The sequence below is a fragment of the Siphateles boraxobius genome, unplaced genomic scaffold (assembly GCF_051911475.1).
Source record: "Siphateles boraxobius isolate OS27281-9 unplaced genomic scaffold, OSU_SipBor_1 68, whole genome shotgun sequence".
In the NCBI taxonomy this organism is placed as follows: Eukaryota; Metazoa; Chordata; class Actinopteri; order Cypriniformes; family Leuciscidae; genus Siphateles; species Siphateles boraxobius.
The window spans coordinates 9,955,963-9,980,353 of NW_027509195.1; the positions used below are offsets into that span (position 1 = coordinate 9,955,963).

General features: G+C 39.0%; 1 protein-coding gene across 5 annotated transcripts in view; it reads right to left on the reverse strand.

Moving 5' to 3' along the window:
• Window positions 1-24,391, reverse strand: part of phc2a (polyhomeotic homolog 2a (Drosophila)) — a 49,655-nt gene that overhangs the window by 1,696 nt on the left and 23,568 nt on the right. The window contains exons 2-12 of one of the 5 annotated variants that reach the window (XM_077214630.1): window positions 19,567-19,783; window positions 17,637-17,780; window positions 15,696-15,773; window positions 15,294-15,455; window positions 14,218-14,352; window positions 13,812-14,124; window positions 6,103-6,464; window positions 5,835-5,985; window positions 1,256-1,455; window positions 471-567; window positions 69-186 (exon numbers count right to left, since the gene is read on the reverse strand). In XM_077214630.1, coding sequence (XP_077070745.1) covers window positions 69-186; window positions 471-567; window positions 1,256-1,455; window positions 5,835-5,985; window positions 6,103-6,464; window positions 13,812-14,124; window positions 14,218-14,352; window positions 15,294-15,455; window positions 15,696-15,773; window positions 17,637-17,780; window positions 19,567-19,719 — 1,913 coding nt within the window. In that variant the 5' untranslated portion in view covers window positions 19,720-19,783. Of the gene's footprint in view, window positions 1-68; window positions 187-470; window positions 568-1,255; window positions 1,456-2,498; window positions 2,517-2,559; window positions 2,737-5,834; window positions 5,986-6,102; window positions 6,465-13,811; window positions 14,125-14,217; window positions 14,353-15,293; window positions 15,459-15,695; window positions 15,774-17,636; window positions 17,781-19,566; window positions 19,784-24,391 lie in introns of those variants that run through there. The other 4 variants (XM_077214629.1, XM_077214631.1, XM_077214632.1 and 1 more) reach the window with 4 other exon arrangements.

Sequence of the window (24,391 nt, forward strand, 5' to 3'; positions counted from 1 at the left end):
TTACATGTGCAACAAAATGCTTATATAAAATCTAAAATTATTTGTGGTCTTCAGAATGATCCACATACCTTTTTGCACACACCGTAGAACAAAACCGCTTGGATCTTTTGAAGTTAAATGCGAAGTCTAGATTCCCACAGAATTCACATGCCAGCACTGGCTCGGCGATCTGATCATTCAGCAGCTCTATAAAAAGTGTTATATTATGGCTGATTGGACAACAGTCTGAGCATCAGTGATCCATCAGGTGTGTGATTAAAGGCCGGAATACACAACACGATGTTTCAAATCTGAACCGATTTTAAAACACTAGGCATCATACACCTGCAGACTTTGTAATGGTTACAGAGAAAAACTGGACTTCAAATCTGAAGACAGGCTCTTACTTTCAGCAAATAACGTTGACTTGTCCAGACTGTTAATCAAGGAAAAGTTGTGTAGTGTGTGGCTGCATTAAAGTAACCCTTTACCTTGCTGTGAAAGGTCCTCCATCTCAGAGTCAGCATTGTGAAAGGTCTGAGACTGCTTCTGCTTTAAATTCTCCATCAGCAAGGACGGACGTTCAACCTGGATAGATCCACAAGATGTTGCATAAAGAAAACATTGACTACACAAGGACATATGCTGCATGCTCAAATGTACTCCTATATGGGATATGTGCTTGCTCACTATTAAAACTTCTACAAAAGTATGTGGATACAAGTTAGAACTGTGGTATACATTGTCCACTAGAGGGAAGTGTGTCTCTTAATAAACAATAATAACAATGACTTAATTTATTTAATATTTGACTCGTTTCTATATATTTTTGAATATTTTTTAGTATGCATATTGGTTTAATATGGCATGGGTGTGAGTAAATGACAACATCGGCTCCAACACTTGGAGTTGAGTGAAAATGACTAGTAAGCGGGTCGACTTAAGTTGGTAGCTGATATACACGGTAGCATGACAGCTGCATGTTTAAAATGTACCTAAATGTACCATGTTACTATTGTAACACTAACTGCAGTAACAATAATATTTAGGCATTTTCTACTTCAGCAGCTTTAGTTATAGTTTCTTTGAAAGACAAGTTAGTTTTACAAGCGACATCTGTCTAAACATAATACAAGAAATCATCTCGTTTTATAGTTAAAACACTATTGTTTACCAAGTACAAACTAAGATACATTATTATGAGGGAAACCGAAACAAGTACAGCAACCGAAACGTAAACAAGCATACGAGATGGACTGAAATAAGCAGCACTCACGGGAAAAGGCTCAGCTCCCTCCTGAATCACGAATCCCTCGATGACATGCGTGAGGATCTGGGGCTTTACTACCGCCTGTGGCGGCGGTTTACTCTCGCCATTTTGCGGAGCGCTGCCGGTCACCGTGGGCGCATTGTTCCCGCTGCCCGAGGTCATGGCTAGAGGTGAACCCACACCTGCCTTTACATTCAATCTGCCTGCTGAAAATGAGCACAACAATATCCATCAGCAACACTATAATACGGATAAGAAATCCTAGATGTTTCGCGAATCGGTTCTTTAGAACAGCTAATTCCAAAGATCCGATTCAGTGATATTTTTGCGTGCAGACTGCAGTGACATTCTAACTGTTTTAAAAGCCATATGTGTAGATCAACTGCTGTTTATTTTAATACTTTATTTGCGTTTTAATAACATTGGTGTTTATGGTAATTTCATAAAAACGGGTCGTTTATTAAACTATGGTAAAAATGAATTTCCATTTCTTGGATGAATAAGTTCCTGCACGTTTTAATGAAATGCTTTTTATTACAACTCAGTTTCGTACGTGTTGATAAAATGATCATACCGCGTAATAAACCTATTTACAGTATCCTTTGTCTGTAGCATCTGATATTCGTTATTGATTATTGGATAATCGTTTAGAACGGTTTATGAACCGTTGCTCTGACGATTCATGGAAAAGACCATACAAAAAAAATCACGATATGCCATTCCATAACAATCTCATAGTTCTCCCAGTGTTTTCATAAAACGCACGAAAGATTAGAGATCAGGCACTGCATCATTATACATGTTAGATGTATAAACTACTCTCGCATTATTTGCTCACATGTAGTTGTGTTATACTGGACTGTGCATGTGAATACAGTCACTCCACCTGCAACCACTTGCTTATTTCTAACTGACCAGTAATGTCTGGTTAAAGCAAACAACAAAGCTGATTTATGAAAAGATATGCGTCTATTATTAAGATATGAAAATTTTTCAGGTAAAAGTCATTAGTATTTTTTTTATTACTACCCGTTTTGAAAAAACTGCCAAATTTACGCATGTACTGTAGCAGCATTACTCCCATGCTTCTTCGAAACGTTTCAAAACACTCGCATGCAAACAAAACTCCGGCACCTAAAAGAACCAATAGGTCGCACCCTACCGTCCTAGAACAAGTAGCGTGCAACTTTGTAAGTTCATATCCCGAATATTTGGCAGGGTTTCACACTGCAGACAAACGCTCACGCACAAGCGTCCTGGTGATTGTCAACAGCACACGCCTTTGTTCCGCTCACGCACTCTTTACTTACACTTTCAAGCGCCAAAAGAGGAAAACACTAAAGTGAATATAGCATTTCAACACTTCCGATTACACTTCCATAATCCACTGTTGTTATGCCCAAAGCAGTACGACAAATTAACCGATCCAAACTTTTTTTGTGTGCGTGGATTTGTTTGTTCTCACCGATTCCCTCAATGTGAGCTGCGGGGCCGCACTCTCTAATCCCCTTTGTATGGAGGAATTGAATAGGAAACATTGCGCCGCTCCGATTGGTCCCACACGCTTGGAATTATGTCCAATAGCAGGTCATATTTAGCAGAGAGGCCTTCCGTGATTGGTTAAAACTCGTGAGCGGCTCCATGACAGGGGCACGTAGGCAGAGAAAGAGCATCTACTACTCCATGGCTAACTTTGAAATTGCATACTACTATTTTTGCAGCATGGAATGCCACATTGCAGTACGCTGGACTTTACGGTCTCATTTCTAATGTGATGAATTACATGAAGGCATATCTAAAATTATTTTTTAATTGAAATCTCTTTCCTTGAATTTTTACTTGATTGGACTGTCAAAAGTTGACATTTTGACATAAAATAAGACTGAAAATGGAAAAATAACCACATTTATTTCTAAGATAACTTGTTAAATGTGATGTAATTCAACAAAGTGTGCCATACTACTGTTTTTTATAGTAGGCAATATACATAGGCTATATACAGTGAAGCCAAGCCAACTTTATTCTATAGCGCTTTATACAATACAATTGTTTCAACCAGCTTCACTGTAATAAACAGGAAAGTAATAATCAATGATGTAAGCTTCATCAAATATAAGACACATTGAAGTGATACTAGTAACCAAATGATTTAGCCAGGTCTAGATCTAAATGTGCATTCAAAATTTGTTTAATCAGACAGGGTCCTGTGCTGTGGTGAACAGTTAATCCATGCAAGACAATCCACAGGGGGAAAAAATGTGTTTGTCTTCATAATTTTTAGTCAAAGTCTGCTTCCACTCTGAAATAGCATTTCTTCTCTGATGACTTCAGTCTGCTGCAAGCTAGAGATTGTGAAGAGGTACACTAAAATCGAGCCTCGTCCTCTATTTCTTTCAGATTTAATATTTGACACAATACTGAAGTAAAGTCGGTCAAAACTTCTAGTTCATGTGGACTTAAAAATGTTAAAGTTTAATTCTCTTTAAAGCCCATCTGAACTGGAAGTTTCAACCAAATTAAGAATGCAAAAAGAAAACATGAATTACTCATTAGAAAATAAAATATATTGCAAATAAAGTTGTCTCTAAAACTAATTGATCTACACTATTATTTATCTCCAATACAACTGGGAAAAACAATTTTAGCTCTTTTTTAAAGCTCTACCCTGCATTAACTGCTGCAAGATTATCTCGTATCGAGAGCAGACACAAACGTTTCGATAAGAGGGTCTTGGGTTCCTCAGGGACAAAGGAAGACTAAGGGTAACACAGGGGGCATGTATAGTGAGTCTATCGCTCGTAAGATATACAACACCACTCATGTCCCACACTCAGCAGCTGGGAGTCGAAACACAATGGAGTAAAAGTATCGTAAGCTAAACCCAAGCATGTCCTGCACTGCATTGTCAACGTCTGAAGCAATTACATCTATTGCAAGCTATTGAAACATAATAATTAATCAGGCATAACCACAGTGATTTTGTTGTTTGCTTTAAAAAGATGTTACTTGATCTGAACTTGAACTTACTCAATTCGGTGAGACTCACCTATGTGTTAACATGAAAATGGCCAATTAAAGTATATGCTTTTTACTCTCACTCATAAAAAAACACTAAATATGTTTAATCTAAAACAAAATACGCTTTACAATTTTTATGAATGCACCATGATCACATCATGCAAAATTATCAGCATGATACAATAAAATATGACATGATTTATGATTCAAGTGCTCTGATGCCTCAAGCCATTTTCGCCTATAAAAGAGCAGTTTATCATCATTCGTAATTTAACGTCTGAGAGGTTAGGCCTCCAACACACCTGCCAGTCAGCCAGAGTGTGTCCACCTTTATTGCCACGTCCTACCAAGAACAACGGAGCTCAGACCCTCGCCCATAATTAAAGCAGAAGCTGCCTGTCACACTCTCGCAAGTGCTTCGACTGGACAATAGACACTGGGGGTGAGACAGATCTACTCTTCCACTTGAGGAGAGAGCTTGCGTAGTTGGCCTTTGTGTTTTTGTGACTGGCAAACCTACAGATGGTGGTGACGTAGTAGTCACTCTGCGTCTGGCTAGACCAAGATTGCTGCAGAAGTCTTTCCTCTTGCTTTTGCAGCCAGTATAGCTAGATGTGACCAAAATAGTTTAATATTCCATGTCTTTTTTCAACATTTTTGTTTAATCATATTGTGTTTGACAGTGTGATATATTTGTGATATGTAAATATATAATAAATAAAGTGTGTAAGGTGACAATATTTAATGGTTGATTGATGGGACATTCTCGTTTCAGTTTCAGAGAAACACAGTATGAAAAATCAGCTACATTATAGTATACACTATAGTGCATAATAAATAACTACATAATGTCACAGGTGTGGTACAGGTTGAAGAACAAGATGGAGTCCAAAGATCCAATTCAAACTTTTACTCATAACAAACAAACAAACAAACAAACAAACAAACAAACAAACAAACAAACAAACAAACAAACAAACAAACAAACAAACAAACACCAGTGCAGGCAGGCAAACAGGCTGAGGGCACGCACGATATACATAGACGAGAACCGACAAGGACTAACTGAAAAGAAGGAAACTAAATACAGATAGAAATCAACAATAACGAGGTGAGCACAGGTGACACGGATGATGATGACGATGAACAGGTGTGTAAATGAGGGAGCGAGTGCAGGTGTGAAGACACGAGGGATTCTGGGAAGTGTAGTGCAGACGAAGACAGAGTGGTGCAGACGAAGATTGTGACACATAATATCTGCATCTATATGATTGTTTTTATAAACAACTGCTGGTTGTTTTTGAATTTTCACTCGTCTTATATTTGTCTTATTTCCTATATATATATAAGAAAAAAGTTATTTCACCAAGTTAGTGATTATGTTCAGACTATTAGGATAAAAGCAGAGGGAACCATATATATTTGTGTAAATCAAAACACAAACAATGCATGGAGATATTGCTAAATTGAAAGAAAAAAATCATTTTGCAACCTTTACCCTTTTTGAACCAACAAAATAAGTTAATGAAAGTCATGAAAATGAAACAAATAGTAAATGAATCAGTACCTGCTATGCTTTCAGTCACTTGACTTTGATGAGATTGTTTGACTGGTTGGGATTGTTCTGTCCGGGTTGGCAATTGTGTTATGGATAGCAGCTGCGGTTCGAGAGGATCAGGGTCATCCTTATCTGACACATCCTGTGTAGCTACTTCCAGCTGGAATTAAAGTCAGAACAGGACAAAGTCAGAATAGGAGGGAATAAGTGAAACAAATACAATTAGGATACATTGAAATAAAGACACAAACAAATACACAATGTTTAATTCACTTACTTGAGTTTGAACTGGCTGGATCTGGACATTTACTGCAGTAAGCTGTAGAGGTGCTGCTTTGCTGTGGCTCAGCATGGGCGGCTGTCCATTCTGGGCAATTGCCTGCTGACTCACAGTAGTGGAATGGAAGATGGTGGCTTGTTGGCAGGTAACAGGCACTTTGGGCAGCAAAGGGATAGGGCACTGCTGAGGCTGAGCTGGCAGGGCAGGCTGAATGGCCACAGCTTGCACTGTGTGAGGATGAATGGTGGCAGCTTCTAAGAGCTGAGCTTGGCCTCTCTGCAGTATCTGAGGCTGCTGCTGAATCACAAACTGATGCTTGTGCTGCTGGAGCAGCTGATGGGTTTGAATTTGGGTATATGCTGGAATAAATATAACAAAAGACAACTATATTTAAAGGTTGATGTGACACTCACTTCACAGTATGATAAATCAGCAACACTATAGAGCATAGATATGTTGCATGACAGATAAGTATGTAAAAAATAATAATATCAGCATCAAATTGTCCATATAATTAGTACTTTTAATCAAGCTTTTAACAGCAACTGTTGGTTGTTCTACACAAGAAAATTCCTCTCAATAAATTAATCTAACAACACACACACACACATATACATATATTAGATTATTTATATTTATAAAACTATATTACCATATACTTCAGTAGCCAAGAACACGTACATAATACAATTACGCCATGTGAAAATTATGTAAAATAATGTCTGACTGTCGACTGTGGCACTACATACTGAATCTGATGCCTGTGAGATTCCCGGAGGGAATGGGTTCAATTGGCTGAGTTCAGCTTTCTTATCTGGAATGTCAACTGTAAGGTGTATAAAGCATAGCTCTACTCACCCACTCGTGACATATGACCTTGATTAATCGGATGGCTCTACGTAACCTCAGTTAGACATACTCTGATAGCCTCTGCTGTGTAACTCTAAGGAATGCCAGCCTAATTTGTGCAGGACCTTTACATGCACTGTGAGTCATTTTAAAATGTTCATACTTTCTGTTCTAACAGGCTGAACAATGAAGGACCAGTTTTACTTTGACTTAAGTTATACACAGTCTCTATCACATGATAACGTGTTACGGAGTACTGTTGAGATCGATGAGCATTATTACTCAAGAAAATGTAATTCTCATGCCATGTTTTCTCTCAGAAAAGAAACAAGTTGTGATAAGACCGGCGATCAAACGCCATGGTCTTGATATCAAATTCCCCTAAGCAAACAGACAGTCTGTTCAGAGGTTGTGGGAGTGTGTTTTTTTATCATTTATGTGGTGTTCTGTGTTCAAAATGAACACAATATTAGATAGTGTGCCATATTTACACACCCTCCCCAACAGCCTGCCAAGTTCAAAGCATTTACAGAATAGCAACAACAGATGCAGGGCTTACTTTGAGCATTGAAGACCACATTCTGGTTCAAGTTCCACCTGTGTTGATGAATAATTAACTGCTGCCCTTTCTCAGCACAGTTCAATATGACAAAAAAAAAAAAGAAAAAGAAAACGTCTACAAAACTTTCTGGCCTTTGAGGGATAAGTGCTGAAGGATAGCATTTAGCCAGCTTCAATACTGAGTGCTACTTCAAACACTAGTAAAAACAAAAAGAATTCCATTCACGTTTGTCCTGACATACAGTATCGAAATGATGACCAAACTCACATAGTATTTTCCTTAACTTCAATAATGTATACAGAAATATGAGGTATGTAGGGACACAGAACACGCTTTTGCGATAAAATAAACCCCACCGAAAGCTGCAGAAGAGTATCAAAGAATGTTGAAGTTTTGGGGGGCAGTTCACACAGAAAGCGTTTTTCATTCCAATGCCCCATGTCTTGCATTCTGTGTGAAAACGCACAGCGTCAGTCTAACAAAGTTTGTTGACATGAGAAGGAACTAGGCGGGAAACTGGAAAACTTTGTGGCAAAAATGACACCCCCTCACGGACGACTGCCGCATATCCTAAAACAAACACAACATAAAGTCCAGGCCTGATCCTCTCTCGTCCTTCACTGTCGTCACTCCTCCTTTTATCCTTCAGAAGCTCCTCCATGAGAATCGCTCCGTTCCCGTGGCTCTCGGCCCCACCCAGCTGGCCACAGTCGTTTTCACACAGAACTTTTCCACTGCTCTGCTTTTTAATAGTTTTTATGTAAATATACGCTAGACTAGCATCTTTATTTTTTTCAGTGTCTCTAATGTGACACAGAATAGTGAAAATAATTGAAACTAAGTAAAATTATAAAGACGCATTTAACTGCACACTATATTTTTAAACAGAAGAAGACATTCTGTGTGAAATCGATGTAGCCTCTTAAAATCACTGCCAAAGTCAAATGACGTGACACACCACAACCATAAAAAACGTCAGTCAAGGGCAGGGTTCCAAGAATCCAAACACTGATCAAACTCACCTGCCTGTAATTTTCTAGTAACTCTGAAGTGTCCAAAACTGTCCCCTTTACCCTTAAATAGGGCACTATTTGAGGGGACAGACATTTGTATTGGTGTCCGAAACAATAATGGACGTTATCGAGGGCACTCATTTAATTCCACAATGCACCGCAATAACGATTGTACAACCGATGTACGCTCAATGGCAAGAGAATACCCATAATGCACAGTGACGGTCGCGCAGAATGAATTCCCGTGTCTGAACAGAAGATGGCGCACACAGCTAAATCATCCATCTATCCATTTTCCAAAACGCTGGTCCAATGTGGCTACAGCGTAATATCATACAGGTATAAATTCCTTTTTAATTTATTATTAAATTGTTTAATTATGGTTTATATATGCTAGTTTCCAAGATAAATCTTTTCATCTTACTATTGGAGCTGCCAGTTAGCAAAGTTTCAAATTATTATTAAACAGCAAGCACAAACTATGCAAAAATAGCAGGCAGCCCTTTCTGCCCAGCCAGTGTCCGAATTCACTCACTCTTTTTCATTCACTCCTTCAAGTGGACTGTAGTAGTGGAGTAATGTAGGCAATAGTGAATGAGGGTATGGGGGCGATTTCGAACACAGCCCTTGATTAACTTGCTCAGGTGTGTTTGATTAAGACACCTCACAGACGACTGCTGTCACATATAATAAAACATAAAACACAACACAAATCCAGGCCTGGCCTCTCTCGTTCTTCACTGTCGTCGCTCCTCCTTTGCTTCCGCTTCCGTCACGCAGGAGTTACTCATCACTAATTACGCCACGGGCTTCGCGCCGTTTTCTCACGGCCCTCGGCCTCGCCCTGCTCGCCACAGGCTGTTTACATAACAAAGTTTACAACTAAAACATTTAAAACTTTGTATGCATTTTGGCCATTCTTTTATACGACAACGGCGTTTTGGGTGCCCGAAAATGCAAAATTTTGCATCTCCGTGTAAACAAAAATAAAACACGAATCTCTGAAGTTGATGATGTCATGCACATGCGTATTACGTGTTTCATCGCCATCTAATGGCCAGACAGCAGAATACAGCGTTTTTAGTCGTTTTCGCAGATCCGTGTGAATGGGGATCGTTTTGACAATGGTGTCGTCTGTACACGGAAAAACTCAAAGGAAAAACTTCTCCGTTTTAAGCATATCGTTGTCGTGTAAACGTACCCTAACTCGGCTGTGCATTGGCCCTCTATGGCAAGATTTGAAGAATCCTGGTCTAGGACATTCCCATCTAAACAGTTTTAAAAAAGCGCAGTAGCTTTTTTTCTCTGACTGACAATTTGATTACAGTCCCAAAGTGAAGGGGGTGGTCTCTGCTCATGTACAGACGTTATTGGTCTCTGAAGGAAAAACTCTCCTAACCATTGTTCATTACAGCTGATCAAAGAATATGTGGGTCCACAATCTCAACCTTGATCAAAACACTTCATGGAGGCCCAACACTTCAATTCTGCAGTGGTCACTCCAAAAAAGGTCTGGTCTTTCTTAGGCTTCTCTCCAGTTGTGGTCCAAATACTTTGAGTTTCATGCTCCTGGCTATGTGCTTTTCTTGTCTAATAAATTCCTTATGAAGAAAACATGGCCAATGCGAGAGTGAGCCATTCAACAAACCATTTACATTTACCAATTGGTCTCTTTATAGATTTTTCCTCTCTAAATTTAGTATATCCACAAAGATTTACCATAATAACAGGTCTTCATTTAGGAGCTTCTGGAACTGGGTGATGTTTAAACTGCTTAACAGAGTTTCATGAACCTACAAATAGCAATGAATATGTAAAGAAAAATATACTGATGGATGGTGTTGCCAATAAGTACTGACCCTTCTCACTGCTCCAGTGGTTTCTTTGGCTTCGTCTCTAGCTGTTCTGTGTGTATATTGATGCATGAACCCTCTCTGTCAAGCTTCCATGACAGGAAATGGTCAGGACCTTACCACATACATAGAAACCCACACCCACAAATAACACATTAGCCCACTCGTGGTTTACATTTGTATCAGATTGAAGTGGTCTACTGAAGGCTTACACAGGACATATTCTTGAGCTCGAAAAGAGAATGACACAGAGCAGTGTTTTTTTAAGATGCGTTTTTACAGGTGTAACTGATTGATCTCAGTGTTTTTTAAATTTAGTGTTTTTAAAGATTAACTTAAGTGAGTGTTAGATGACGGCAAAGGTAAAGTTAATGTAAAACTAGGAAATATACGCATGGTCAAATAAGTATCCAGTGTTGAACTATGGTGATTAATTTAATTTAAAAAAACATCTATAATACGTAACTGACATGGCACCAATATATCGTGCATCCATAGGAATAATTGGTTACCATTAACATATAACATACAGTAGCCTACTGAGAATGCAATTGAATAACGATAATAAATGTGGCGAACAGGACGGCCGAGGGACGTGAGAGAATGGCGCGAGGCCGGTGGTGCGATTGATAATGAGCAACACCTGTGAGCACACCGGTCTCGCATCTCTCACGGAGGAGCGGAAGCATAAAGGAGGAGCGACGACGTTGATGATCGAGAGAGGAACAGGCCTGATTTTAGTTGTGTTTTTGTATTTGTGTTTTATTTTAGCCAGCAGTCGTCCGCGAGGGGCTGCTGGCCGTTATGTTTTAGTTTGGGTAAGCCAGCAGTCGTCCGCGAGGGGCTGCTGGCGGTATTTTAGTTTGTTTGTTTTATTTTAAATAAAGTTTATTGTTAAATGTTCGCCGGTTCCCGCCTCCTTCTTCCCTGAACATTGCTACACTGGTGCCGAAACCCGGGAAGAGGGAGGAACGCGCTGTCAGAGAGTCCTCGCCGCTGTGGGGAATCCGCGGTGTCATCGAGCATGGTGCGCGAGTCGCCGCCGCTCGCCGTGGGCCGGAGCCTGCTGCCATCCGCCAGAAGGGGAGGAGCAGGGAGCGGGGGACTCGCGGCCATGGACGCTCGAGGCGGTGCGCTGGAGAGAGTTGCCGGTTGGACGGTCGAGCTCGCTGCCGGCCGCCTGTGTATTGGAGGGGCGGCTGCCATCCGGGAGGGAGAGGAGGAGTCGCCGCCGCTCGCCGTGGGCCGGAGCCTGCTGCCGTCCACCAGAGAAGGGGAGGTGCAGGGAGCGGGGGACTCCTACCGTCTGCCCAAGGCACCCGAGGAGCCGTCGCCGTCCACCGGGCGGCGGAGGAGCGTCGAACCGTCCACCGAGGGCCATCCAGCGTCACCGCCAGGCACCGCGGAGGAGATCGCCCAGCTGGTGGGGGACCAGATGGCAGCGCGTTGTGGGAACCGGACCATTTTTTTTTTTTTTTTTTTTCCTCTCTCCCCTCTCTCGATCTGTCGCTCCTCATGCTTCCGTCTCCATTTCCCTCGGCTTGTCGGTCCATACCCCCCAGGGATCGCCGCCGCCGGGGGGGGAGTAGGCACAGGCTCGTGGGTACCCCCCGGCCTGTGAGGGGCGATGGGGGTATGTGGCGAACAGGACGGCCGAGGGACGTGAGAGAATGGCGCGAGGCCGGTGGTGCGATTGATAATGAGCAACACCTGTGAGCACACCGGTCTCGCATCTCTCACGGAGGAGCGGAAGCATAAAGGAGGAGCGACGACGTTGATGATCGAGAGAGGAACAGGCCTGATTTTAGTTGTGTTTTTGTATTTGTGTTTTATTTTAGCCAGCAGTCGTCCGCGAGGGGCTGCTGGCCGTTATGTTTTAGTTTGGGTAAGCCAGCAGTCGTCCGCGAGGGGCTGCTGGCGGTATTTTAGTTTGTTTGTTTTATTTTAAATAAAGTTTATTGTTAAATGTTCGCCGGTTCCCGCCTCCTTCTTCCCTGAACATTGCTACAATAAATTGTTAATGTACCCTATAGGCTATTACTAAATAAATGGCAGATATTAAGGAACCAGATTACCAGCATATCACTTTACTAGCGTGTAGGGTAAATTGTGACGTTGAACCAAAAAAGCTGAACATCTGTCTCAGTGATAAGGATATCCTTTCAGAGAAGCCTGGCTTTGGAGAGCGCAAAAAAATAGAGAATCCCACCAGCCACAAAGCCGGTATGCTATCGTGAAACACTGCCGCCCAGTGTGCACCTCAAGACTGCTGCCACAGCAACCCGACACCCTGTTTAATGCTCAAGGCCAGATGTCCCTCTCACTTAAGCTTTGCTTTCACTCCTCCATTAGTGAGACAATCTAGACGGTACACACTTGCACTGGATCCTCCCCTCGCTGCTTGCATGTTAAGACCAGTGTTATTTTAGTATCACTAGCTATATTTACATCCAAAGTTGCGAATTTAACTTATGCACAAAATTGGAAAATCGCATAAAACAATTGTGAATAAAGCAGCGTTTCCATCCCACGTTTAATACAACATTGTCACTTCCTGGATAATTGGCACAAAATATCAGCAATAAAAATGGAAATTGCTACAATCAGGGAAGAAACTGTGGCTCTTTTTCCTACATCATAAATGACTTGCGTCTCAGAGCGTGCAGACGGAACGCAATAATAGTCTGTCAATCTGTCATGTTGTTCGGATGCCTGGTTTTTAGGAACGCAATCATGTGCGACGCTTCTGGGAGGAAATTAAACCAAATCATTTTGAAGACAGACTTTGGCTCAGGCATTTCAGATGATCAATCCAACATTTGAGATGCTGTGCAATGAAATTGTTCCGCAGGTTAGTCCAATCACATACACTGGCAAAGTCAGTTTTTTGTTGTGCATCGAGGGATTTGTTTGATAAATGTGTTTCCATTGCATTTTATGAGCATGTCTTATGGCATACAAATGTATCGGCCTCAATGTATCGGCCTCAATTAAGCGCATACATTTTTACGGCATTTTAGAATTTATGCGCATCTTGGCATTTCCATCTAGAGTTTTTTGTCTGTTTTTATGCAATATTGTATGCGTTAAAAAGGTGAATAATATTACATTTTTTAATAATACTTTGAATCAGTTTTTATATTTTCTGTTTTCAATTTAATTTGAAAGTTTTTAGTAATATTGTTGTGTGTTTTTGACATTTATATTAAAGTTTAAAAATATTGCATTTCAAATTTAAATGTCCTTTATTTTCGCTTTAGTTATCTAAGTAGATCAAGTTAAACTAAATGAAAATGAGAAATGTTGCCTTCCTAGCAGAAATAAAATAAGTTTTATTTCAAGTAACAAAAATGTTTTTAATGGCTCTAGTTTTAGTTAACTATAATAACACTGATTAAGACACACAGCAACCGGACAGTGATGGCCTACCTGTGCTGATGAGAGGATGGCCCGCCACTGAGGTCATATTGGGACACAAGTTCAGCTCCTGTGTTGTGAGGTCACTGGTTTTGTCGTTTTTTCCCACAGTCTCTAAGGGCGTTTCCGCAGGACAGCCCTTTGCAGCAGCTCCCTGAGGGTTCGGCTCCGCTCCAGGATTCTTCAGTCGGGCCACCTGCTGGCTAGTCAAAGTAATCTGCGCTGACGCCCCGGGGGACTGTTTCACATTTAGGCTCTGTAACTGAGACTGAGAGAGGGAGGAAGTGAGCACCCCCTGCTGGCCATGAGGGGCCAGGTTCTGCACCTGAGAGGAGAGGGATAAAAGCAATTTTGGTGTGGCAAAAAAACATGATATTGGTATAGTACTTCAAGTCAGGCTGATGTACGTTAGGATTACCTGTCCACTGATGGGCGGCGTATTGATTGACTGAACTGCTGTGACTGAAGCAGTTGGGGTGAAGATAAGCTGAGGGGACAAAGGAACAGCTCGTCCTAGGCTCCTAGCTACTTGCACAAGATTAGTTTGCTGTGCCTGGAAATCACACCAAAAATGGTTGCTTTATTTGAATGTATAAGTCATTTACATAACGAATAGTATCAAATATGACATCAGAGAAAGCACTTGAGACATTTCAGCTGTTATAGGACTTCATTTAGAATTCTGGCAGATCTCAAACAGCTCATTTACTGCTAATCAGTTCCCAGCCAGAAAGAGAAAATAGAGTTTTAGAGAAAATAGAGTCGATGTGCCAGTGAAAACATTTTGGTCACCATCCTGACTCTTATTGGGTTTTTTGAAAGAGCTGCAGCTGTGCCATATTTAAAATCCAAAGCCAAATGAAAACGATGTTGTAAGATGGTCAGTATGAATACCACACACACACACGCGCGCGCACACACACGCAATGCCAAAATGGCAATTATTTTTTACATTTCAAGAAAAATACTATTTATTCATGAGGAAATCTTGGAGAAGAATATCCAGTAGATGTGCATTTGACTGTGCTTATAACCAACACTAGAGTGAGAGCTACCATTAGGGAACTGAAATGATCTGTTTATACCGTATAGACTTTGAATTGGGACCACAATTCTACACAAAAACAAATCATGTGCTTAATTAAAGTTCACCCAAAAATGAAAATTATTCCATAATTTACTTCAAGTCGTATTCTAGGTATGACTTAGATAGGATAGGTAGATACGACTTTCTTCTTTCAGCCAAACACAATCAGAGTTATATTAAAAAATATTCTTGTTATAGTTATATATATATTACATCATCCTCCAGGAAAGTATGTCATATTGGAGCAAACATTTAATAAAATAAAATAAAATAATGGGTCATGTTTAATCAAATAAAATGGGTTATGTTTAATCTATGCTCATTATAATCAGCATGTAAAAATATTATAAGTCTTTATTTAGAAAGCACATTTGTAATTGTGGTTGTGCGTGTGTAAGAGGATTTACCATCTGAGCTCGTAAATACATCTGTGCTTGGCTGGCGGTGAGTGTGGGTGTGGAGGAGTTTCCCAGCAGAACAGCCTGTTGGGCAATGCAGACTGGAACAGAGCTCCCACACTGGGCTCGACTGATCAAATGAGCTGCCGCTGGGGATGTGGCCAGGTTTATCTGCTTCAACAAAGAAAAAATTGTGACAATTTTTATTTTCTGAAAGCTGTGTAGTCAGCATAATAAATCATATTTTTAACCAAAGCCTTATGAATGATCACATACAGCCAAAAGTTAAGGAAGCCACCAATATGTACATAAAAAAGTAGTTACATGCAAGTAATACCCACTGCCATTTTTTTTCTGTAGCACTGCAGACTTGTTGAGTGAGATATCAATGTCAGCTTTAGTAATACTTACAGTGGTTTGGGAGGCCACAGTCTGCTGGGATGTAGTGCCATTCAGATTACAGCTTTGTCTTCCTGCCACTATACTGGCCTATGGGGAATGAGTGAATGCCAGAGAGAGAGAGAGAGAGAGAGAGAGAGAGAGGGGTGGTAAAAGAGGGAAGGACACAGAGATAGGTCACAACTCAAACCCAGCACTCATTAATCAATAACAACAACACTGAGCAAGAGAGAGAGGCAGGAAACAGATCCCTTGTTCCCACAGCCTGCCACTCAACACTACAACCACACAATACATTCAACTCTACTGTACTCCCCAAAGGGATTTCCATTCTGTGGATATCCAAATTAGGTTTAATCTTTAAAAATAAAGAAAGGTCAATATTTGTTACCTGTTTCCAAATAAATTATCTGTGCAGATGCAGTGCATATATTCAGTGCACTCTTAGCATGTACCCATCAAGGGTCTTTAGTGTTCAGCAGAAAAAGAAAGAAAAAAATAATATATATATATATATATATATATATATTAGATTTCACAATATCACAATTATCATTTCATTACTTTTGGTTTCAGCACAATTTTACTATTAAATAATATGACCAATTTATTAAGAAATATTCCATGTGTTTCTTCTTTTTTTCCATTATTTTAAAAAAATGTTTTAAACAAAACATGTTTTCTTGTAAATCTTGTTCAAATTGGTAATTATTTTATAGTTTTATAATCAGTGTTCTCAATTTCTTTTGCAATATTCCTTTATTGCATAATAGTTTTGTAATGACATCATCCTCCAGGAAATGATATAATTTTGGTGCGAAATTAACAGTATTAGTAATATATCTGATGAATTATGAGATGTTTGTGGTAATAATTGGTTTGTTTGAATGATTTATGATAATTCACATAATTCTTTAATATTCTCAAAATTTCAAAAGTTGGTTAAAAATATCAAAATTAGCTTCAAGTTTAAACCCTCATTTAACCGAACTGTGAATTGCTCACAGTTCTTTAATTCACAGCAATAAGCCACTCAAAAAAATAATTGAAGCGAAGCTTGACATGCTGGTCAAAAGAATCAAATCGTTTCTTAGTTAAGAGTTGCTTGTTCCTCTTGGTTTCCTCAAATATCGACAGATGAGGTTCTCCAAGAAGCAGATTGTTGCTAAACATTCCAAAACTGCCTCTGGCCAATGCAAGGAATTCCAAATCAATACTTGTCACAAGAGATGAATGACCCTGCACAATTTGTAAAGAGCCATGTGTGGTTTTTGTTGTTGTTGTTGCTTTAATCCAATTCTTCATCTTCACACAGTATTGTATTTTAACAACTTGCTGACTATCTTCAGATACAGACAGTAAACCACTACCTGACACAAGCATGCAATTTTTTGTCCCTCTATGTTTGATTACCATGTCGAGAAATCACTGAACAAACTATTTCTTTCTGGTCGATTTTATAGAGAGACAAAAAAAAGCTTGATCAAACATTAATAAGATAATAATTAGTTTGATAGATCAGAGAATTATTTCAAGGAAATATAATGTACCAGCATGAATTATGCATTGTCAATAAGCTTGACAAAGCATTTAACGGATGCATATGTTGATGTACAGTAGGCTCCAAAAGCCTGATTCAAATAGATAGAAATAAATATAATTTATAAATTTATAAATTATATTCATAAAAAAATATAAATAAAATAAGATTTTGAAAACTATAAGACACATTTGTGATACTGATCATGTAACTAATTGTATAGATGGTCAGATGTTCTTTTCGATTGAAACTGAAAATGTTCTTAATTGCATCATTCTCAAATCATGCCAGAAAACATGATCATTTGGTTTTACACAAACTGAAGGAGTTCATGCAGCTCGGGTGTTATTAAAGCAAATATTTTGTAATGGCTTTCGGGGCCCACTGTGTATGTCTACGGCATATATGCCCACCTGCTGCACTGCAGCCAGACTCAGGTGCTGTTGCTGTAGTGCTGCGGTCTGAAGCATGAGGTGTTGTTGTTGAGCTGCATACATCTGCTGTAGATACTGAGCTGCCGCTGAGCTGGGCTGCCTGTTCAATGCCTGCTGGATGACCTGAGTAAGAGATGGGATGGTATAATTAAACCAACATGTGAATAATATTATTATCCAGTCTTCTAAGTGCTAGGGCACATTTTATGATGTCTTTTACACCATAGAGGTGTAAAGAAAAACACTTCTCATTGTATCATGTGCAACCAGCACATTATGTTTAATACAGGAAGAACGACTGTAGCATCCCGTTTGTAAACAGAGGGTCACTGGGTGCGTTTCAGCACGGCTGCATGCCTGAGTCATGACATGGCATGTGGGGTCACTGCCATCCATCACAGCAGCCTGACAGCATGACTACATTCCCTTCAGAGCTAAAGTATCCCACCTAACATGATCTGTACACACTGTCTTTAGGGCAATCAATCTGAGAATGAACTCTGGATAAAAGCGGCTGGTAAACAAATAACCGAAACATGGTAAAATTAAGATTAACTAAGATTAATACATGCTGCAGAAGTATTGTTCACTGTAAATTCATGTTAACTAATGTAGTTAATAGTTCACCCAAAAATGAAAATTCTGTCATCATTTACTCACCCTCATGTTGTTCCAAACCTTTATGAATTTCTTTCTTCTGTTGAACACAAAAGTTATTGTGAAGAATTACCAAACAGTTGATAGAACCCATTGACTTCCATAGTATTTTTCTTCATACTATGGAAGTCAATGTGGCCCATCAACTGTTTGATTACCCATATTCTTCAAAACATCTTCTTTTGTGTTCAGCAGAAGAAATTTATACAGGTTTGGAACAACTTGAGGGTGAGTAAATGATTACAGAATTTTCATTTTGAGATGAACTATCCCTTTGACTACATTAGTTAGCAAGAACTTTATTAACCTTATTAATCTTAGTTCATCTTAAATTTAACATTTACTAAAATTTCTAAAATGAAAAGTTGTATCAATTAAAATTAGTTAATGTACTGTAAACAAACATGAACAATTGTTTTTCTATTAAGTGACATTCACAAAAATTAATAAATGTTGTAAAAATATATTGCTCATTGTTAGTTCATGTATATATACATATATATATATATATATATATATATATATATATACTGTATATATATACTGTATATATTATAATAATTTCTGCAGTGTAATTAAGGGAGAAGCTTCATTTTAACTTGGTCAAGAAATAAGTACTATGCAGTTGTGTTCCTTAACACAGATTGGGGATAGATATTCTTAAAACAAATCTAAAAAGAAAAAAAATTACTTTCTTATAAAAAAAGCAAACGTACAAGTCTCGCAGTATCTTATATAATATCAACATGTTTAACAATGTGCGTACCGCCAAAAGAAAATTGATTTATCCCAATGAGGGACCAAATGTTGAGCTCTCTTAAATCCAGCTCAGTGTGCTCAGTGGTACTCATAGACTGTAAAAGGTGGTACCCCATACTACCATTCAAATTTAGCTGACATCAGAGGTCCTGTTATTTGCAGCCAATCACTGCTGGTCAGCTGTGGACTCACTCTAATGCACAGAGTTCTGCACTATAACTGAGCATATTCAAGGATACTGGAGAATAAAAGTCTTTTATATTGCACTAAAATTATTATATTTGTAAAAATAATACTGTGTTAATAAAAAGAATCACTAAATACAGATGTGACAAAAGAAGAGCACCACATTAAAGATGAATGAGACCCTCAAGGTTGATTGATTATATACCTGGTTGCTGCACATAGCCTGTAGATGGCGCCAGAGGATGATGCAAATAAATGGGGAATATGAAGTTGCAATAGACTGACTGTGACTGAGATTTCGCTCTACCTGAACGGTCTGTCTGTCCGTGATTCCTCCATAGACTGATATCTGAGGCACAGCCTGCTGTCTGCTGGAGGAGTTTGATATGGTGGAGGCTGAGGTGGTGCTGGGGATGGTGACACTGGCACTGGAGGCCACACTGCCCTGCTCCTTCTCCATAAGGAGCCTCCGCCTTGCTGTGTCCGATCCACGGCTACTGTCGATCCTTCACTCTCCCGTCCAGCTGAGAAAGACAAAACAGCAACAATGTTGAAAGCCATTCTTGTAAGACACCCATACTGTACACAGATCTCCCTTTTTCTGGATGTAGTTCAACTGTGGACTCTGATCAATATGCCAATGACATATTCTTACAGTCAGTGTTTGGGATTGACATACGTATATAATAACATAACATTTTTAAAGTGGGTGGACACAGCTGTCAATCGATATGACCATCAAGAGCAAAACAAATCTGATACATTCATAAATCAGTGAAAAGCCATCCAAGATGGCAGCACTCATGACAGCACGCACGTTTGTTTAGAGTCATTGCTGAATGTTTGGAGTGAAGTCTTAGTTTCATTATGAATTTTGGTTTGATTGTTCATATCCGTGCAAATTGCTAAATAGATCTATTTGGGCGGCGCTCTTCTGATTGCTCTTCTTGGTATATTGTTTCATCTAAGAAGCCTACTCCTACTTTGCTTAGGCCTAAATGAATGGCCTTACCTGGGAGTTTGTGAGGCATCGAGCTGTGGAATTTCCTCGCAGGTGATGGGAGAGGGTTTTTGGTTCTGTGTGGTGCACTTTGGATCCGTGTGGAACAAACTTGCTCTGCTTTGTTGCGCCATTCATTGCACTGCTTGTTGGGGTTTTTCCCCCTTCGTGAAACTGATTGCACCATCGCGGGCTATTTCGGGGGACGTTTTTAACTGCAGCTTTTCTCCTATTGATCGCGGTGGACTACACAGGGAATGAAAATACACCGGTGGTTCACTCTCAAAAGGTATGGACATACTTCTACATCTCATCTGGAGGAACCTCCTCGGACATTGGTCTTACTGTGAAATTGCACCACTCATCGTGACTAGTGACTCTGTTCTTTTCGGATTATAAGAACTGCTTTGTTGTCCTAAATCACATTTTTGTTACTAATGCCTATAATGACTCTCGATAAGCCTTGAAAAAGGCAGTGCCTTGTTCTTATTTTATTGTTGATCTCAGGAAATGTGCATCCTAACCCTGGCCCTAACATCAATAGTCTTAGTACTTCTGAAGATTTTAAATCCAGGACGGGTCTCGGTTTTATTCATTTTGTTTGTAGTTTATATGGACTTGGTCAAGAGGACATAGGCTATTCAAACAGATGCAGATGTTCTAATTTCTGAAACCTGGCTTAAAAAATCTATCTTAGATAAGGACATTGTGATTAATGGCTATAGAGTTTTTCGTTGTGAACTACCAAAGAAGCGGGGTGGTGTTGCAATTTATGTTAAGACTAAATTTAACACCAGGATCTTATTTTCTCAATCTATTGTTAAACAATTTGAGATCTTAGCATTAAATCTTGCAATAGCCAAAGGTCAGCATATTACTGTTATTGGCTGTTACAGACCCCCTTCTGCAGTTGCTGATGCCTTACCAAATTTAATGGAATTTTTAAATGAACTTGACTACAGTGACACTGTTTTAGTGGGAGATTTAAACTGGGACTAGTTATCCTCTGTGTCAGATGATTTTAAAAATCACTGTAATGGTTTAAATCTTACACAGATAATAAATAGTCCCACTAGACCTAATACCAGAAATCCTAACAAATCTACTCTTATTGACTTGTTTTTGACAAACACAACTCATAAATATTCAGATGTAGGTGTGTTTGCTAACGATCTGAGTGATCATTGTGTCATTGCAGCAGTAAGAAATACAAAACTCCCTAAGACTTAACCTAGAATAATCTTTAAACGAAATATGAGGCACTTCTGTGAGCAAGCATTTTTGCATGATTTGTCTTGCATTTGACTGGGACAGAATTGCAATTATTGACAATGTGGAGCTAGCTTGGAAATATTTTTTTGATGGTTTTATTAGTATTGTGGACAAGCATGCTCCCTTTCAGAGGTTAAGAGTAAAGGGACGTGATAACGCATGGTTTATCTCGGAGCTGGCTAATCTTCTTCGGCAGAGAAACCAAGCCTGGGCTAAAGCCAGGCAATCTGGGACAGATTCAGACTGGCTCAGTTTGAGACTGCAGCGTAATCGCTGTACATTTTTTATTAAAAAGGCAAAATCAGATTTTTATGTAGCAGCTACAACAGAAAACCTATACAATCCCTGGAAATTCTGCAAAGCATTGAAATCGGTATGCACCTCAAATTCTCATAATGAATTACCTCCTATTATTATTAAGGACAAAGCCGTCATATCAGAAACGTCTGCAATGTTAGAGTGCTTTAATAAGCACTTTATGGAAGCTGGTTCCTTGTTTGCTGGTTCATCTTATTGCCTTGGACCCTAGTAAATTTCCTGGCCCTGATAGTCCAGAGCCTTATTTTTTGCGAATAGCTGCTGACTTTATTGCTAAACCAATTGCAATTATTTTTAACCTAACCCTAGTCAACAATGAGATACCAATAATTTGGAAATCGGCCTATGTACTCCCTCTTTTAAAGGGAGGTGATCCCTCGTGCTTGGATAATTATAGACTGATTTCCAAATTACCAATTTTAGCTAAAGTTTTAGAAACATTGGTTGGTGATCAGTTAAAGGACTATTTGGTTTCCAATCATATTTTGTCTGAAGTACAGTCTGGGTTTCGAAGGCAGCACAGTACTACTACTGCTACAATGAAGGTCATTAATGACATTATTGAGGCAATGGACTGCAAGAACACCTGTGTAGCTCTTTTTATAGATTTAGCCAAAGCATTTGATACAGTTGACCATTGCATTTTACTGGAAAAGCTACGTAATATTGGTTTTTCTGACCATACTGTTGATTGGTTTACCAACTATTTGGCAGATAGAACTCTGTGTGTTTATTTTGATAATCTCAAATCAGCAACACTGAGTGTATCTAGTGATGTACCGCAAGGATCAGTCTTGGGCCCAATTGTATTTACTATCTATATTAATAACTTGGGTGATGACATCTCACAGGCTCATTTCCATTTTTATGCAGATAATACCATTATTTATTGTAAGGCTCTGCTTTACACCAAGCTTTTTCTTATTTACAATCTGCGTTTAACCTTGTTCAGGTACAATTGTATCAGCTTAAACTAGCTTTGAATGTTGAGAAAACTAAGATTATGCTTTTTTCAAAATCTAAGAAGTCTTCCAAGTATTTTTACTATGGTGAGCAGATCGAACAAGTCAAATTGTACAAATATTTGGGTATATTAATTGATGATCAGCTCTTTTTTAAGTTGCACATTGATAAACTTTTACAAAAGCTCAAATAAAAAATAGGATTTTAATTTAGAAACAAAGCCTGTTTTTCTTGGAAAACCAGGAGGAGATTGGTTGCTGCAACCTTTCTCACTGCACTCGATTACGGTGACTTGCTCTATAGAAATGCCCCTGATCGATGTTTATCTTTGTTGGATACTGTCTATCATAATGCATTAAGATTTGAGATTTGTATTCATATTAAAGGGATAGTTCATCCTAAAATGAAAATTAAGTCATGATTTAGTCTACTCACCCTGTTGTTGTTCTAATGCAGTATGCCATTCTTTAATTTTTTGGACCACAAAAGGAGACATAAAACAAAATGTCCCGTTTGCGCGGCTGTAAGCACGGCTGCTTACAGACTTGGCTGATTAGCGTTGCAGTTCACTCAGACTCGCCCAGAAAAAGCACATAAGTTGTGAGAAGTCAAGATGAATAAAAACACTACATGAAATACAATACCTAGAAAGAAAAAAAAAAGAAAAAAAAAAGTATGTGTGTAGTGTAGGCTACTTTCTTCCCCAAGAATATCTCCAGACCAGAACTCCGGTTGACTGTCAGATTGACAGTTGACAGAAGTGAACGCAATAACTTCTTGTTGAGATGAACAAAACGGATACATTTCCTCAGAGAACAAAGTAATGTATTTTATTTCACATTTTCCATAGTCTTGATTGAAGTTCACAACGACTGTGCCTTTTCTGAGCGAGTCGACTGAATTGCGGCGCATCTTGATGAATCTTACTGAACGTGCACGTCACACAGCCGTACACAGAAGACCAACGGTTCAGGTCAGGATTTTTTTTTTTTTTTTTTTTACCAAACCCAAACATACATCCCCCATAACACTTAGAATATAAGTCACATGTAGTATCAGACTATTCTGTGATACTTTTGCTTGTTTTTAAAAAGGTTTAATGCTGCTCTATTTGATTCACTGCTATTATTTAGACAAGTGTGAGCGGGACACTTAAAACAAAATCTCCATTTATGTTTCGAAAAAGAAAGAAGGGCATACAGCAATAGAACAAGGCCAGGGTGAGTAAATGATGATTGATTACTTAATTTTCATTTTAGGGGTGAAGCTTTATTAGGCTGCTGTCACATTAAGACTTAATGCATTAATCCAATATTATATTGATTTTCTCCAAACTGTTTACGTTCATATAAGGCACAATAAGCCCAGATGATAATTTTTTGTATTTGACCGTTCAAGTATTTAAAAAATAAATATATAATTATGATGTGCACATAAATTATTTATTTTCAACACTGCAACATTCTGTAAAACAGAAAACAAAAGAAAGCCATGGCTTTCCTACACACCAGTTACAGTTAAGAATAAAACAGTAATGAACTATAATGGAAAATTCCCAGCCTGCCAAATAAGAAAATTA